The 17201-nt window shown below is 38.6% G+C and overlaps 1 protein-coding gene across 3 annotated transcripts in view; it reads right to left on the bottom strand.

Annotated features, from left to right (window-relative positions):
* LOC126176021 (activated Cdc42 kinase Ack) overlaps nucleotides 1-17201 on the bottom strand; it is a 497712-nt gene that overhangs the window by 386917 nt on the left and 93594 nt on the right. For all 3 annotated transcript variants that reach the window (XM_049923148.1, XM_049923146.1, XM_049923147.1), the window contains exon 3: nucleotides 14532-14779. In XM_049923148.1, coding sequence (XP_049779105.1) covers nucleotides 14532-14779 — 248 coding nt within the window. The remainder of the gene's footprint in view (nucleotides 1-14531; nucleotides 14780-17201) is intronic.

Here is a 17201-nt window from a genome sequence, read left to right as displayed (position 1 = left end):
CCTTCTTGAAACTGTCCTCTGCTGATGGGAACGAAATGTTGGGTTTTAAAAGGAAATCCATCGACCATGGCATAATACCTCAAAATATTTTTATTAATTGTGATATTTCCAGCTGTGAAAGTTTACATTTTACAATTGAACCAAAAGATAGCAGGATCAGATCCCAATATTGGAATATCTCAGTCTGTCTGCATCCTAGTCTGAAGTTCACAATACTTTAAGATTTACCAGGAATGACGTGTTTCAGATTCCCACATTAAACTATAGGTCCCCTTTCTCCAATAGGAATTTTATTTCACATGATATCTTTGTTTCTAAATACAACATAGTGTTGCTCAGAATATTGTACTGAATGTGTCAAGACTTTCTTTTTCTCTCAAAATCTGAACTTGTAAATAAATGTCCAACAGTTTGACCTTAATTATGTTACTTAGAAGATTTTTCATTAGATGTAAGTGTTGCGAGCACACAAGTTACTGAACTAAGTGCAACTGAAAGTTTTCCAGCAGGGCACTGAGCCACCCAAAAAACCTGTTGTTATCAAAAATGGAAAGTGACGCGGACCTTGATCAAGCTTTACTTCCTTTTAACTGTACGGTATATGTTACATTGCATTTAGGAACTTTCGGGTAATTGAACATGTATCAATAATTACGGATTCCTGTAGTTGTATATATATGTGTGGATGTAGCTGTATTGCTTTGATGTACTGGTGGATATTGTGTGGTATGACTCCTGCAGTTGATAGTATAATTGGTATAATGTCAACTTTACCCTGATGCCACACGTCCTTGACTTCCTCAGCCAGTTGGATGTATTTTTCAATTTTTTCTCCTGTTTTCTTTTGTATATTTGTTGTATTGGGTATGGATATTTCGATTAGTTGTGTTAATTTCTTCTTTTTATTGGTGAGTATGTCGTCAGGTTTGTTATGTGGTGGTGTTTTATCTGTTATAATGGTTCTGTTCCAGTATAATTTGTATTCATCATTCTCCAGTACATTTTGTGGTGCATACTTGTATGTGGGAACGTGTTGTTTTATTAGTTTATGTTGTAAGGCAAGCTGTTGATGTATTATTTTTGCTACATTGTCATTTCTTCAGGGGTATTCTGTATTTGCTAGTATTGTACATCCACTTGTGATGTGATCTACTGTTTCTATTTGTTGTTTACAAAGTCTGCATTTATCTGTTGTGGTATTGGGATCTTTAATAATATGCTTGCTGTAATATCTGGTGTTTATTGTTTGATCCTGTATTGCAATCATGAATCCTTCCATCTCACTGTATATATTGCCTTTTCTTAGCCATTTGTGGGATGCGTCTTGATCGATGTGTGGCTGTGTTAGATGATACGGCTGCTTGCCATGTAGTGTTTTCTTTTTCCAATTTACTTTCTTCGTATCTGTTGATGTTATGTGATCTAAAGGGTTGTAGAAGTGCTTATGAAATTGCAGTGGTGTAGCCGATGTATTTATATGAGTGATTGCTTTGTGTATTTTGCTAGTTTCTGCTCGTTCTAGAAAGAATTTTCTTAAACTGTCTACCTGTCCATAATGTAGGTTTTTTATGTCAATAAATCCCCTTCCTCCTTCCTTTCTGCTTAATGTGAATCTTTCTGTTGCTGAATGTATGTGATGTATTCTATATTTGTGGCACTGTGATCGTGTAAGTGTATTGAATGCTTCTACGTCTGTGTTACTCCATTTCACTACTCCAAATGAGTAGGTCAATATTGGTATAGCATAAGTATTTATAGCTTTTGTCTTGTTTCTTGCTGTCAATTCTGTTTTCAGTATTTTTGTTAGTCTTTGTCTATATTTTTCTTTTAGTTCTTCTTTAATATTTGTATTATCTATTCTATTTTTTGTCTGTATCCTAGATATTTATAGGCATCTTTTTTCCATCGCTTCTATGCAGTCGCTGTGGTTATCCAATATGTAATCTTTCTTGTTTAGTGTGTTTTCCTTGACTATGCTATTTTTCTTACATTTGTCTGTTCCAAAAGCCATATTTATATCATTGCTGAATACTTCTGTTATCTTTAGTAATTGGTTGAGTTGTTGATTTGTTGCTGCCAGTAGTTTTAGATCATCCATGTATAGCAAATGTGTGATTTTGTGTGGGTATGTTCCAGTACTATTGTATCCATAATTTGTATTATTTAGCATGTTGGATAGCGGGTTCAGAGCAAGGCAGAACCAGAAAGGACTTAAAGAGTCTCCTTGGTATATTCCACGCTTAATCTGTATTGGCTGTGATGTGATATTTTTTTTAATTTGTTTTGGATATTAAATGTGGTTTTCCAATTTTTCATTACTATGTTTAGGAACTGTAATCAATTTAGGATCTACTTTGTATATTTCCAATATTTGTAGTAACCCATGAGTGGGGGTACACTATCAAAAGCTTTTTGGTAATCAATGTATGGGTAGTGTTGGTTATTATTATTATTATTATTATTATTATTATTATTGTTATTCTTTGAGGTTATATGCTTCAGAAAGTAATACTGAATACCATCACACTGTTCCAAACTCCTGTTAGCTGCAGGTGCTAAAGTAAGTCACCTTGTCACCTTTTGGCAAAACTTCTGATGAGGAATGTTACACTAAGCCTGAATTTCTTCAAATTTTTTCCAGCGAATAGGGCAGACATTAAAATAATGGTAAATTTTGACCAGAAATTTAGATGTTTCTTTACCTAAACACCTCAGTGCCTTTACACAATATCACGCAATGCATAAATGTTCCTAGTTCTGATGTTTACAAGTTGTCTGACTCAGGTCTCCCGATATCACTATCTAAAAGCCTGAATACTTTTTTATTGACTGAATCCCAGCATATTGTCTGACCTCATCGTTTGGAATTTATTCAAGAACAAGTTGGTCTGGAAAGTGCTTCACATAATTTCTGACGTAACATTTCATGCCTGCTTTCCTGATAAAGTCTTAGGTGTTGCATTCACAGGCGCTGACTCCATGGGGCCTGAAGGGGACCGAACCCCCCTCAATATTTTGTTTGGTGGGTGCGGAAGGGGGGGGGGGGGGGGGGGGGGGGGGCACAGGCCCTCCAATAATTTAAGAAAATTATGAGTTATGCTATGTAAAAATCACAAAATTATGTTGGAATTTTTTTTTCCTTGTTTGATGATAGTTACCTTTTAAAATACATTAAGTAATGAGTTAAAACAAATAATTATTATAGTAGTATAAAGCTTAACTGAAAACGAGTGGTGTGAATCACGATAATGTTACGGTGCTGCGCGCACACTTAGAATTCGTCCCAGTGCGTGAACCTTCGGGTAAAGCCTGTCGGTGGCGGGCCAGCGCTGCGGCCGCGGAAACATAAAAAGGACTGGTGCACAAGCGCCTGGAACCCTCCGCCTCACATCGCATTGACACTTCGAGACATTACGATGCCGTAGCTATATAAAGGCCGCCCTGCTGTCGCAGTTTCATTCAGTGCATGCTGCAGAAGTGTTTAGTTTTCAGACTTTAGTGTCTAGTGGACTATTTTATATAACGATATTATATTCGTTTACTTTAGTCACTTTGTGTATTGTGAATTAAGTTTGCAATTGATAAATTTGTTACCAAAAAGGCGCACTTGGAAGTTGATGATACTGCAAGTCAACCTCCAACAATTATTGTGTCGTCAATTGCTTCATCGTCTTCAGGCGATAACTGTTCACAGCCAAAACCTGGACAATCTGGTAAGGGAAGATCATTTCAGACGTCTTGGTTGATCAAATATACATGGCTAGAACGTGAATCAACCGAAAAAGTTTTTTGCAAAACCTGCTAAAAATCTATTACAATTTCCTTAAAAAAAAGAAGAAGAATAATAAGAAGAAGATGCATTTACTTCCCTAGGGTTTTCTAACTGAAAAAAGGCTTTGGAAAAATTCTTTCTTCATGAAAATATGTTTTACGCATAAAGAAGGTGTTCTGAAAAATGAAAATATAACTAACAACTGCTTTACATTTTTGGTATCATGCATCACATGTATTTCTCCTAAAGGAGAAGAGAGAAACGTCCCTATTAAACCTGTTATACCATGGCAATTAAAAAATAAAAATATAAAACCAAAAAAGCTCTATAAGTTTTAAAGAACCCAGCATTGTCTTAACTGCTGACTTTTGGGAGATCTGATTTGTATCGATACCATCCCACAAGTGTCATAGAAATGGAACTGCAAGTTTCCGTGAGCCAGCGACAGCAGCCCTGCCAAGTCTGTGCTGTACATCGGTCAGCCCCATCTCAGCAGTTCTTTCAATGACTCAAACCTCAAGCACCTCAGCAATATTTGCACTTTAATTTCATGTGTCCTCATTTGAAAACATGTCAGCTCATCATCATTGACGCTTTCAGCAAATTTTCCTTCATGGTTCCTACGCACTCTATTACAGATCATTCCAAAATCCTAGTGTTGTCGTCAATCTTTTGCCCCAAGGGGCTACCTGAAGTGATTGTGTCTGACAATGGACCTCAATTTGTCACTGCCGAGTTTAGCCCTTTGGCATCTGCACGTCCGGCTGGCCATGTCGAGCACGCCCTTGAGGTAGCCTAGTCCGTTTACTTGTGCTAACAACCATCTCTGCAGACGTCTGTGCCGAGTATGATCAATGACATTACAAATAAACGCAGTGTATCTGGATACTTATTCCATAGCTTTGAATCTGGAGATAAATTGCTTGACAGACATAATGTTGTATTGAATAGTACTATTTCTCTTTTTCTTGTATTATATATAACCTATTTCTTTTCTTTTCTTATATATAACCTATATGTAAACTGAATGAGCTTCAAACCAAAGACATCGCCAAAAGTAAATTAATGAGTTGTTTTGTGGCAAGGATAATGTTTTGATACATTGTTAAATATCTGTATGAGACAAAGTAATAAATACGCTCTTCAATTTATTAATTCATGTATCTTCACCCTTTTGTTTCAGGAAGTGGTAGCATACGGACATATGCTTGGATCCATCGTACAAGCATTTTTAAAGATTTGCATTGTTTGATCATTGTTAAAGATGTGTATTTTAACCGTTCATTAAAAGAAGTTATTAGGAAAGGAATATTTATTTGCATGGTTATAAGCTGAACTACTCCCGACATCTTGGGTTGTCGGGTGTTCTGCCAGATATCAGCGTCGTACTTGCACGATATTTCGGTCACGTAGCTGGTGACCTTCATCAGGTGCGACCTGAGACTGCTCCTCGAGTGGACCTGGTCCAGTATTTATGCCTATGGCCTTCCCCTTCCACCAACGGCTGCAGGCGCTTCCTCTGTGGTCCGCGCCCATTCCCTGCGACCTGCTGGAGCGTTGCTGCTCCGTTTTCCGTCCGCTGTGGTTCTAGGTGTTCCCTCTGCGGTCCGCGCCCACCAAACCTGCTCCTGGGGGTTTCGTCTACGGTCTGGGGTACCAAGCATTCCCCCCTGCGGTCCGCGCCCGCTCACCACGACCTGTTGGAGCGTTGCCGCACTCCTGTTCATCATTTGACTCACCGCCGAGATCCTGCATCAAGAGGTTCGGTGCAGACAAGAATAATTAACGCCGTATCTTGAGGAGCATTCCTGCATTGATATTGTCACACTGAAGACTAAACACAATGGAATTAATATGAAGGTAATGACTCAAACTTGACAGATACCTATTTAACTTGGTTTACTTATGCTAAAAATATTGTACTTCGTGTGTTTCAGAACTTATAGACAGATCGACAATGTCAACGGTTGTAATTATTTGATACAATTTCAATGATTGCGGTAATTATTTGGTACCGCACAATACTGGAAGCAGCAGTACATAATGCAAATTATGTTTCTTGACCTTGAATGCAATGATATTCAAGGTCTGTTGATAAAGGTACCAATTAAAGTTCACACAAGATTGTACACAGATTCATGAATTGCTTTCAAAATTTTCTCAGCTATTCTTCCCAATCAATTTTTCCAATTATTCAAGCAAGTATCAATCTGTTTCCATTTTCACATCCATAGTCAATGCAGACAAACTGCTAACGCTGCTAACATGTAACTCCTCATCGAAGTCTTTCTTTCATTTGCAGTTTTTCTTGGGAATCATCATAAGGTCTCTCTGTATATGTTGTAAGTTTTATTTGACATATTAATACTTAATTATCAGCTTTTTGTACGTAACTTAAGACATAAATGCTGGAGAATTCCTAATGATCAAATGTTGACGTTCGTTTGTGTTAGCGTATTAATTCACCCGCACACAACTTTAGAGGGAAGTGTCTAGATGCCGAGACACACTTTTGAAGTTAATCAGCATATTTTGAGCTCAATACTCAAATAAATTATCCTCAGGGGAAATTCAAAAAGGTCAATGTTTCTGATTTTTTTTTTAGATGCAATTGTTATTATACAATACAAATAAATGATGATATATAACTTTTGTTTAAGAATTTTATAAGGAAATACTAAAGTTTGTACACTACCTAATTATGAGTTACCTTTAACTCCTAATGACCTTTTGTGCCTCAGAAACTTTCATAACACCACTATATATAAAAATGAATTATTGTGTGTGTGTGTCTCTCACTAAAACTCAAAAATGGCTTAACAAATTTGGATGATTCTCTTTTTGTTGCATTTGTAATTGTTAAGGCAAGGTTTGCAGAAAGAATAGTTCGGAAAAGTTGCTTAGAAAATTGGAAAATTCTGGAAATACTGAAAGAGCTCTTTTCTACGAGATTTTCACGATGTTTGTAACTCACAATTGAACGATTGATATGAATAATTCTTTTTTTTCCATTAGGGTTCTAGACTTGGAGCATCCAGCCTGTGTTTATCAGCACAGACTGGATGTTTCACATGTTTGTGCGTAAGCTCCTTGTCAGCATAGTAATTCATCTGGAGAGGCTCCGCAATATAAGATATTTCTGTTTTTTATTTATTTAATTATCTATTTATTTATTTATTTTGCACTGTTATATTTCCCATCCTCTTTTCTCAACCAGGCTTTGGACTGGAAACGGCAAAGTTAGTTTTTTTATACTTTTTTTTCATTATTTTTTTTCATTTTTTATTTTTAAATATTTTTTTCAGAAGTAAGGGCTTAACTTTATCTTCCAGATGTAGCAACATAGCGGAAAGTTGTTCTTTGTGTGGTATCTTTCAAAACATGATATAATACACAAGGGTATGTTACATGTTTTGCATTCATATTTCATTTCTCTGGCATAAAAGAGACACCCACTGATGATGGCACAGAGGTGCTAAAACATGTTCGGGAACTTGGAAAAAATGGTGTTTTGCATAACTGGTGGAACAAATTTTTGTACCATTTAACAGATTTATGCACAGATCCAACTGAGCTTAATAGGATGTCAGAGTAGTCTACTGCGCCCATACTTGCACTGAAATCAACAACACATTGAGGCTTCATTACTTTCTCGCCAGTCTTCATGTTTGTTTTCCCCAGGTCATGCACATCGACACTTCTCTCTTGTCGCACCACTTTATGGCAAGCATTGTGTCAGTTGACTTAAATTCAACTTCCCCTTCTTTCAATTCCTTCTGTAGCTTCAGCAAACCGCACCTGGGTCATTCCATGGTGACTAACGTCATATTTTTCAGCGACAACAGACATTTTAACCCCTCCGTTTTGGCAACAATGATTACTTTTTCACAACCTTTATACTACACATGATAGGTCGACTTCCAGGCGTCTTTGAGAGTTTCACAAATTGCCTATAAATACAATAGCCCATTTATAGATAAAATTTAAAAAAGTGTGACAAACTTAACATTTGCGCGACACTTTAAAAACCAACTGATGTTGTAACAGCTTTTGTAAAGTGCCAATGCTGTTTAGTTTTACCCTTGATATATGACTTTGACCTCTGTACTCTACCTTACTACTTACCAGCTGCTTATTGCTGTGTGGCTAATTATTAGGTGGAGTAGGAAGATTTTATCAGTAAGGTGCTGTGACAAACGTAACACAATGGTCATAACTATTAACTTTATTTCAAAATAAGCTACAGCCTTATGACTGAAGCACATGTTTAAATACAAAGCATACAGCATTGGATAAATCTCATATAGCCCCACTGAACTTGAAATGACCACGATGATTCAGTGGACATGGTGGTGATTGCAGTTTCTTCACAATGTCAGTCTTGTGATAAATTATTTGATCCTTTTTGTCAGGCCATTTATATGTAGATGTGCCAGCAGGAATCATTACAGACACTTGAAAAGAATTAGAATTCTCAGGATCCACTCCAACAACTTCTCCAGGATACCTCTGAATATCATACTGAACAATGCACCAGTCATGCACAGATAGTTCTATAGAATCAGAATTACCAATTACTAAAGTCTTCACTACTTTCTTGGGGAATACTGCTATCTGAATCATCATTGCTATTATGAAGACTGACAGTGTAAAATTTTACACTATCAGATATGGCAACCACATCTTCTGTGTTTTCATACAACAAAACCTGCAAATTTCCTACTAGTTTCACACAATGCGCTCGCTTGATACCTTGGACAGGAGCTACATGTTTAAAAAAGTTACTCAGTTCACGTTTTTCTTCTTGTATGTACTCTCGGCGACAAACAGTACCTGCATATCCAAATTACCAGCAACAAGATCATCATAGAACTCTCTAGCATTCGAAATATGCTCGTCACCTTGGAGGACGCGCCTCCACACATATCTTTTTGCGACAGCACCCACACCATCATGTGCACCCTTACCATGATACGATTCAAAAAAGTTCCAAGCAGAATATTTTGGGCACACTGACATAGCTGCCATGGAATACCTGTTCTTGAAATGACTGGCTGCTCCATCACTCCATACTGTAATTTTTTCAACTGTCTCAAAGTGCTCTTCAAAATGTGTTATGATGGCTTTGTTGAAGGCCTGTACTTCTGCAGATGTGTGACTGGTGCAATCTGAAATCACAGCGTAACACTGATGCTTGACACCCTCGGTAGAATCTGGTCGATGATGTACGACTGCAGTATATATTGTTACAGCACAATCGTTGTTCCAGTGTGCTGCCATTACTTCATTCTGGTGTCTTATACAACAGTTTTCAGCAAAGTCTGTTTGTAGTATCACACTTCCTGGCTGGAAAGAGTCTTCCTGTTTCTGCAATTCTGATGCCTGTTGGTATATGTTATATAGGTGTAATTTTACTTTCTGGAGTTCAGATGTTAGTTCATCTCTTGCTTCAAGAAGATTCCATTCTTGCTTCACAACTGCACCTCTTCTATCCCACTGAGTGACTTGAATCTTGCAGTTCTCAAGTTCTTCAGTTGACTGTTGCACTTTGAACTCCAAGGTGTCTACAAATTGTTCGGAAGGTAAGCACAAGTGACACATTCCTATAATACAGTTTTTGTTATGCACATCACAAACAATAGAATGTACAAAGCCATTTGTGGATGTTTCTGCACTTGTGTACAAATGGATATGGCAAAGAAGGAATTCAAAGTTCTCACAGTATAAACAACAACACACTTCTTGTCTCAAAGAGCCAAACAAGTCAACATGCGATGGACGCAGTTGGCAAAACATTGACAATCCTATTTTCACATCAGGGTACTTTTCTTTAAACAAAAAGTGGGCCTCCTTCAGACTAAACATCATCAGCCTCTTTTGCATGCTTGTCTTTGTTTTTGTTTGTGCATCCCTGACAACTTTCACATCTTTCTTACCAGGCAGCTGGCGTGACATTGTATCACTGCATAAGAAAACTTGCACAAGTTGTTTCGTTTCTTCAGTGATTGCAGTTGACCTATGTCTTGACACTGTGTCACACAGAGAGACGCTACATAAACTTGTTGAAAATAACTTCATTATCACTTTTCTTTGTTTTCTAGGACTGCTGGGTAAAGCTTCATTCACTTTTCTGACAGCTCTTTGTAGTGACCGAGCACTTTTGTATGGTGATATTTCAGACGAACTTGGCATTGTAGGGGATGCTGTTTCTTCAGAAGCCTGTTTTCGGCGTTCTCTCACTTTTCATACGGATTCTTGAAGCTTCCCTCTCCTTTTGTTGAATTTTCTTGTTACCTTTCCTACTTTCTCGGAGTTTCTTCATATTTTCACGTGCTTTCTGTCTTTCCATTTCCTTCTTCTGTGGACCTTGCTCAGCTCGACTTCTTCTTTTCCGTTCTGCTGGTGTCATTGGAGCCATTGTGGCCAATGATGCATGTTTCAACTAATTTTCCTACCAAAAAAAGTAGACTATTAATTGTCATAAATATTTTATACGTTATTTTTGACACACACTAACATTGTCTCTTTGAAATTAAATCGTAAAATTAAGCTGTTATTTCCAGTGAGGCAGATAAAATGTCGGTATAGCCAGTGACTAACGTAACAAATAATGGAGGTTACGTGAGTCACAAAATACCTGTTACGTTTGTCACGCCTACTATTAGAGTTTGTAGAAGCATATTACGCATCCCCTTTCTCAATATGCTATATTGAATGTCTGTCCTAATGTGTATGGATACAATAGCTCAAAAAACTGAAATCACAGTACAAATGTGAAAAAATTGCGTGTTTGGTGACTAACATAACACCGACGTCAAAGCTACTATGATTATTATCTGCACACACCATAATAGTCAATGGGTTGTGAAAACCTACATTAATTGACAGGGGAGTTCACCATATAGCATGCCACATGTAAAATATGTTTAATATAGGAGTAAAGACTTATGATTTAGTTCACTGAAAACTGCCAATAATGGCTTTTGTGCAAGGCACTGTTACTGTTTATATTCGGGCTTCTATTGCATAGCTCGCACTAAGTTTATTGTTGCAGTGTTGCCAAATTCAGAAACTACACATTCTGAGCTTTAATATGACATGCTACATGATTAAGTGGAAGAAAATTTTAATTATGACAAAAATGTCGCATTTCCGTGGAATTACCCACCTGTTGCTATGTACAGTACCGCATGCTGCTGTTCTAGGATTGTGGAGCCAGAGGAATAAGGCTGGACTTTTATACCAACTGTCGACATAGAGGGTATGTTCACATTCACAATATGGCTTCATTAAAGTTGCCACTATATCGCCACATATCCCCAAATTATGGACTTCTGTTGTTGTGCCTGTATATACAATGAAATCTGAGAGGTATCCAGTATACAGTCGCACAACACAAATGTCTTGATTCCAAACCTACTTTGTTTCAAAGGAATGAATTGTTCGTATGGTAAGTGACCTTTGAACAATAGGCTTCCATAAACACAGAGCTTTTTGTATGGATTAAATGCACTGTGGAATGCCATATAAACTGTATCAATTATTTTTCTAATTTTGAACCAACTGTCATCTCCAAGAATGCAACATTCTCAAAAGTAACATAAAATGGCCACAGCACATAACTTCATTGAAAATTTGAGTGCTCAGAAGTATATCTTTGGACCAATGTTCCCTTATTCTCAACTTTTTAATATGGGCTATGAAAAGCTAAATAGCAATGAAGTAATACAGTTCCTCAAAACTAGTATCTTACCTGGTGGACAGTTGCAAATGAACTGCTTCCAACACATTTGCCATGGTGAAATTGTAAAATCTGTTTGTTTCAAGTCCTATAAATTTCATCAGATTTTCTGACTGAAATAGCATGAAAAAGGATAGAACATTGAATCACGCATTTGTTGGCAATTATGTCCTGAAGATGAGTCATCAAACGCATTCAGAGCTGGAATGAAATCAAGCTTTTGCCAATCAAATTTGTCACTAAGGCATGGCCTTTTATGGACCAATTAGTCTTCACTTTCAGGATCTGAAGAAGAACTACCTTGGTCAGCTCTACTGGGCGAGGTACATGGACGCATATTACTACAAGATTATTCTGAAGAACCATCACGACAGTCCCTGAAGATGCCACACTGACTGTCACTGTCACTCCTTGTGAATATCTCCAGTATCTCTGTCAGTGCAACCATGCCGACATGCCATTTGTTTGTGGAACTTAAAAGTGATAGCACTCTAAAAATCATTATGAATAAGCAGAAAGTTAAACAACACCACAGAAGCAGAATGCAGATGATCACACGAATCAGCTAGGATTAATGTCTAACTGCAACTGTGAAATCCAATGGAAATACTAGTGAGCGGCTTTAGACTTCTGCAGGACCACAGGTAGCAGAACCAGCTGATGGTAAAAGCAGTCATTAGGACTCAAGTACTGGCGAGGCCATGACAGCGAATGCTGTCTGCAGCACCCATAGGCAACACCAGTGCAGCAGCTAATGCTGTCCATAGCCCTGCAGAAAGACGGAGCGCGGTGGGATTTCATGTCTACAGTGCTCAAAGGGTTAAACAGTTTTGCACTGCCTCCAGCACCAAACTGGCAATTCGATTCGATCTCTTAGAGATTGTTTTACAGATGGAGGTGCTGGGAGCGGTGCAACACTGTACAATGTATTGAACATTCTACATTTCTCCTGCACAGACAGAGGACTGCTGCAGCACTGTCAGAATCAAATTCATTCTTGTGAACTGCACGCTCCTGCTGCAGGCTTTGCACTTTCAGATTCCATCCCTGTCTGGACGGGCAGTCCCCGCTGAATCCAGCACATGTGTGCCCCGCATCATCGGTACCATTCCCGGAGCCAATGGAAGTCAATATATTGGATTGACAATGTTGACTGGAATACTCTCTTTCAAATTCTGAAGGTGGCAGCAGTAAAATACAGGGAGCAAAAGGCTATTTAGTTTGTACAGAAACCAGATGGCAGTTACAAGAGTAGAGGGACATGAAAGGGAAGCAGTGGTTGGGAAGGGAGTGAGACAGGGTTGTAGCCTCTCCTCAATGTTATTCAACTTCTCCTCGATGTTATTCAATCTGTATATTGAGCAAGCAGTAAAGGAAACAAAAGAAAAATTCAGAGTAGGTATTAAAATCGATGGAGAAGAAATAAAAACTTGAGGTTCTGCGATGACATTGTAATTCTGTCAGAGACATCAAAGGACCTGGAAGAGCAGTTGAACAGAATGGACAGTGTCTTGAAGGGAGGATGTAAGATGAACATCAACAAAAGGATAATGGAATGTAGTCGAATTAAGTTGGGTGATGCTGAGGGAATTAGATTAGGATATGAGATGCTTAAAGTAGTAAAGGAGTTTTGCTATTTGGGGAGCAAAATAACTGATGATGGTCGAAGTAGAGAGGATATAAAATGTAGACTGGCAATGGCAAGGAAAGCGTTTCTGAAGAAGAGAAATTTGTTAACATCGAGTATAGATGTAAGTGTCAGGAAGTCGTTTCTGAAAGGATTTGTATGGAGTGTAGCCATGTATGGAAGTGAAACATGGACGATAACTAGTTTGGACAAGAAGAGAACAGAAGCTTTGGAAATGTGGTGCTACAGAAGAATGCTGACGATTAGATGGGTAGATCACATAACTAATGAGGAGGTATTGAATAGAATTGGGGAGATGAGGAGTTTGAAGCACAACTTGACCAGAAGAAGGGATCGGTTGGTAGGACATATTCTGAGACATCGAGGGATCACCAATTTCATATTGGAGGGCAGCGTGGAGGGTAAAAATAGTATGGGAGACCAAGAGATGAAAGCACTAAGCAGATTCAGAAGGATGTAGGTTGCAGTAGGTACTGGGAGATGAAGAAGCTTGCACAGGATAGAGTAACATGTAGAGCTGCATCAAATCAGTCTCAGGACTGAAGACCACAACAACAAGAATTTGACAAGTTCAAGAACTTCTTGTCAATTATTTCAGTTTTTACTCGGTATCCTATAGCAGAGCCACGGAAAGTACACAACTGGTCAGAGGAGCCACATACTCAGTTTGAAAACCACTGCTGCAAGGGTTAAATATGGAGGTATGGAACCCTAAAAATGGATAACAGTGGCATACAAGGAAACAGGTCACACAGCTTAGAACCTAACAACCATCAATTTCAATCCAATAAATGAGTCTAGGCAGACAGCGACCCAAGCTGTCCAGCTGGCACTCTGAAGCATGGCATATATAACAACCACCCGAGGCTGTTTTGAGATGCCACTGAAACCAACAGTGGCATGTGTGCTGTCGTTCTGCCTCACAAGTGGAACACAGTGTATTTTCCACAGCACAACTAGTCAGACATTATATGTAACACTGCAACACAAGGGCATATGAGGCATATCCAACTGATTATATTCACAATGAACACTCCTATTTTCAAGTTCTACATATACAGAACTTCATATTAACTTCCACAACATACTTTTTAGTGTGTGTCATACAGTTAAGAAAGAAATTCAAAGGAAATGTTCAAAATTTGTGATATCAGTTTCAAAATATTCTGATGTATCTGAAGGCTGCAGTACAAAAAAATCTATGGTGGTAGCTGAACGATATTTCTCTCTCTCTCTCTCTCTCTCTCTCTCTCTCTCTCTCTCTCTCTCTCTCTCTCATTGGAGAATGCAAACTTTTGAACACAATGCTATTGCAGCTTAAAGTTTGTATACGGTACGGAAATTGTATGGACAGTATTAGAGACACAAACCTGACGTCTTTCTCGCGGATCAGGCACGTGAGGTGAAGGGGAGCCGAGTCCTCCCCCCCACGACGGCTGCCTCCACCGCCACCTCCACTGCCAGCAGCTGCCCCCAGCCTGGCCAGCAAATTGCGCTTCCACTGTGCCGCTTTGCGCTTCTTGACAGCCTCCAGCAGGCGGCGGATGCCTGGCTTCCCCATGCCAATTTTCTCGAGGTCTTCTGTTCGTACATAATCAAAGTGTGACAGTCGAGTTACCTGTAGAATTATGCCAGTGAGATTACGAAGTATCTTCAATCAATAGACCTTAAATATGAAATGTAAAATCATTAAGATTTCCAATATTTACCTAGTTTTAAAGAAGATAAATAAGAAATGGAATTACTAATTTTTTGTGGCAGTAATGCAAGGAAATTGGTTATCAACTCCCATACTGTCTGCCAAAAAGGATTATCCTTCAGTAATGTCAGGATTAGGAATGTGGCCATGTAAGAGCAAGGAAGTTAACCACACAGCAGTTGAAAGCTATCAGTTAACAATGTTTAACGAATAATTGGCTGAACACTAAGTCTGAATCACATTATGTTCTTGGTAGGTAACGAAAGTTTTGTTACACACTATCTCTCTCTCTCTCTCTCTCTCTCTCTCTCTCTCTCTCTCTCTCTCTCTCTCATCCCTTGATTCTGATATCTATTGCTACAATAGGGCATGTAAGAATCAAAACAGATGAATATCATTTGTTTTCTTCAAAGAGAAAAGACATCGTTGTTCATGGCAAGTAACAAAGATTTCTGTAGAGGTTAGTCATCATACCTTCAATGAAATTTATTCAAATGCATGTAAAAGCTGTCCTGTGGATGTTTCTTTCATAGATAATGTTGAATAATGGAATAATAGTGGAAATGCTTTTACACAGCACACTCATCATGCAGCATATATACATTTATATAGGCTCAGTAGATTGTAAGGAGGTGCAGACAATCTTGGGGCATACCATGTACAGTAAGTCTCCCCTGACCCGAAGTTCTGGGTGACTTTCCTAAAATCCACCCCTTTTCCTAGACCTCCACAGTCCTTTTCCTTCATCCTTCTTCCTTCCCCTTCGACCCTTCTGCCTGAAGGAGCCACTGTCTCCAAAGGCTTGCCAATCACAACAGTCTTTTATGTGCATATTCTGCCAGCGCTTGGTGAGTAGACTTTCTATCTTCTTCTTCTTTCGAATAACCCATTTGGAGGGTACGATCAACCAACTTTGGCTACTCTTCATTGTATTAGATCTCCTCAGATTCCAAGTTTCCTTCATCCTTTTAGAGTATTGTTCCCTTTCTTCCTGAGTCCACATTCGTCTACTTGTTTTCTTTCTGTTCTGAAATTCTGCCTTTTGAACTGCCTTTCTGAAATGTGTTCTGTTTTCTATTGTGTCTATTGTAATTCCAGCATTTTCCATGTCCTTTTCAGTCTCTATGAACCCTGTGGTCTAGGATTTGTAGCTATTGAGTAATGTGAATATCCACTTGGTTAGTCTGTTGTTATCAATTCTGAATATATGCCCAAAAAACTGTTGTCTTCTCTTCCTCATTACAGCAGTTAGTTTTTCAGTTTTCAAGTATAGCTCTCTGTTTGGTCTTAACCAGTATTCAGCATTATCGTTTCTTTCAGCTCCCAGTATTTTCCCTAAATTCTTCTTTCGACCATCTCTAGTTCCTCAAGATCTCCATTTCTTGTTAGATTAAGTTTTTCTGCCGCATACAGAGCTTCAGGTCTGGCCACTGTTTAGTAGTGTCTTAATTTCGTGTTCCAGGACATGGATTTTTTTGTTATAAACGTTTTTGGTTATATGAAGCAGTATTTCCATTTTGCGCACTCTAGTTTCGATAGCTGTTGTTTCTTTTGCATTGTATGTAATCCACTCTCCTAGGTATTTAAAGGACTCTTGTTTTGTGTATTGTACTGTTGTCAACTGCAATATTTCGAGGAGCATCACAAATGTTTGTCATGAACTTTGGTTTTTCGTAGGATAGATAAAAAGTCTAGGAGGAGAGCTCTCAAAATCGTTTGAAATAAAGTCAGGTGTGCAGGTATACACTCGCACACACACACACATATCCATCCGCATATACACACAGACACAAGCAGACATTCTGTGTATATGCGGATGGATGTGTGTGTGTGTGTGTGTGTGTGTGTGAGTGAGTGAGTGAGTGAGTGAGTGAGTGAGTGAGTGTGTGTGTGTGTGTGTGTGTGTGTGCGCGCGCGCGCGCGAGAGAGTGTATACCTGTCCTTTTTTCCCTCTAAGGTAAGTCTTTCCGCTCCCAGGATTGAAATGACTCCTTACCCTCTCCCTTAAAACCCAAATCCTTTCGTCTTTCCCTCTCCTTCCCTCTTTCCTGACGAGGCAACCGTTGGTTGCGAAAGCTAGAATTTTGTGTGTATGTTTGTGTTTGTTTGTGTGTCTATCGACCTGCCAGCGCTTTTGTTTGGTAAGTCTCATCATCTTTCTTTTCTTTTTAGATATATTTTTCCCACGTGGAATGTTTCCCTCTATTATATTCATAAATTTTATAATTAATAGCTTAACATTGCGGGGAATGAAATAATATGAAAAAAAAAAAAAGTTGCGTGCAGAGGGAGTCGAACCCAGGTCCGCTGCATGACAAGCCGTTACCTATTTTTTTTTTTT

Source organism: Schistocerca cancellata, chromosome 3 (genome assembly GCF_023864275.1).
Source record: "Schistocerca cancellata isolate TAMUIC-IGC-003103 chromosome 3, iqSchCanc2.1, whole genome shotgun sequence".
Classification (NCBI taxonomy): Eukaryota; Metazoa; Arthropoda; class Insecta; order Orthoptera; family Acrididae; genus Schistocerca; species Schistocerca cancellata.
Note: the sequence above shows the minus strand (reverse complement) of the source record. Positions and strands in the feature narration are given on the sequence as shown.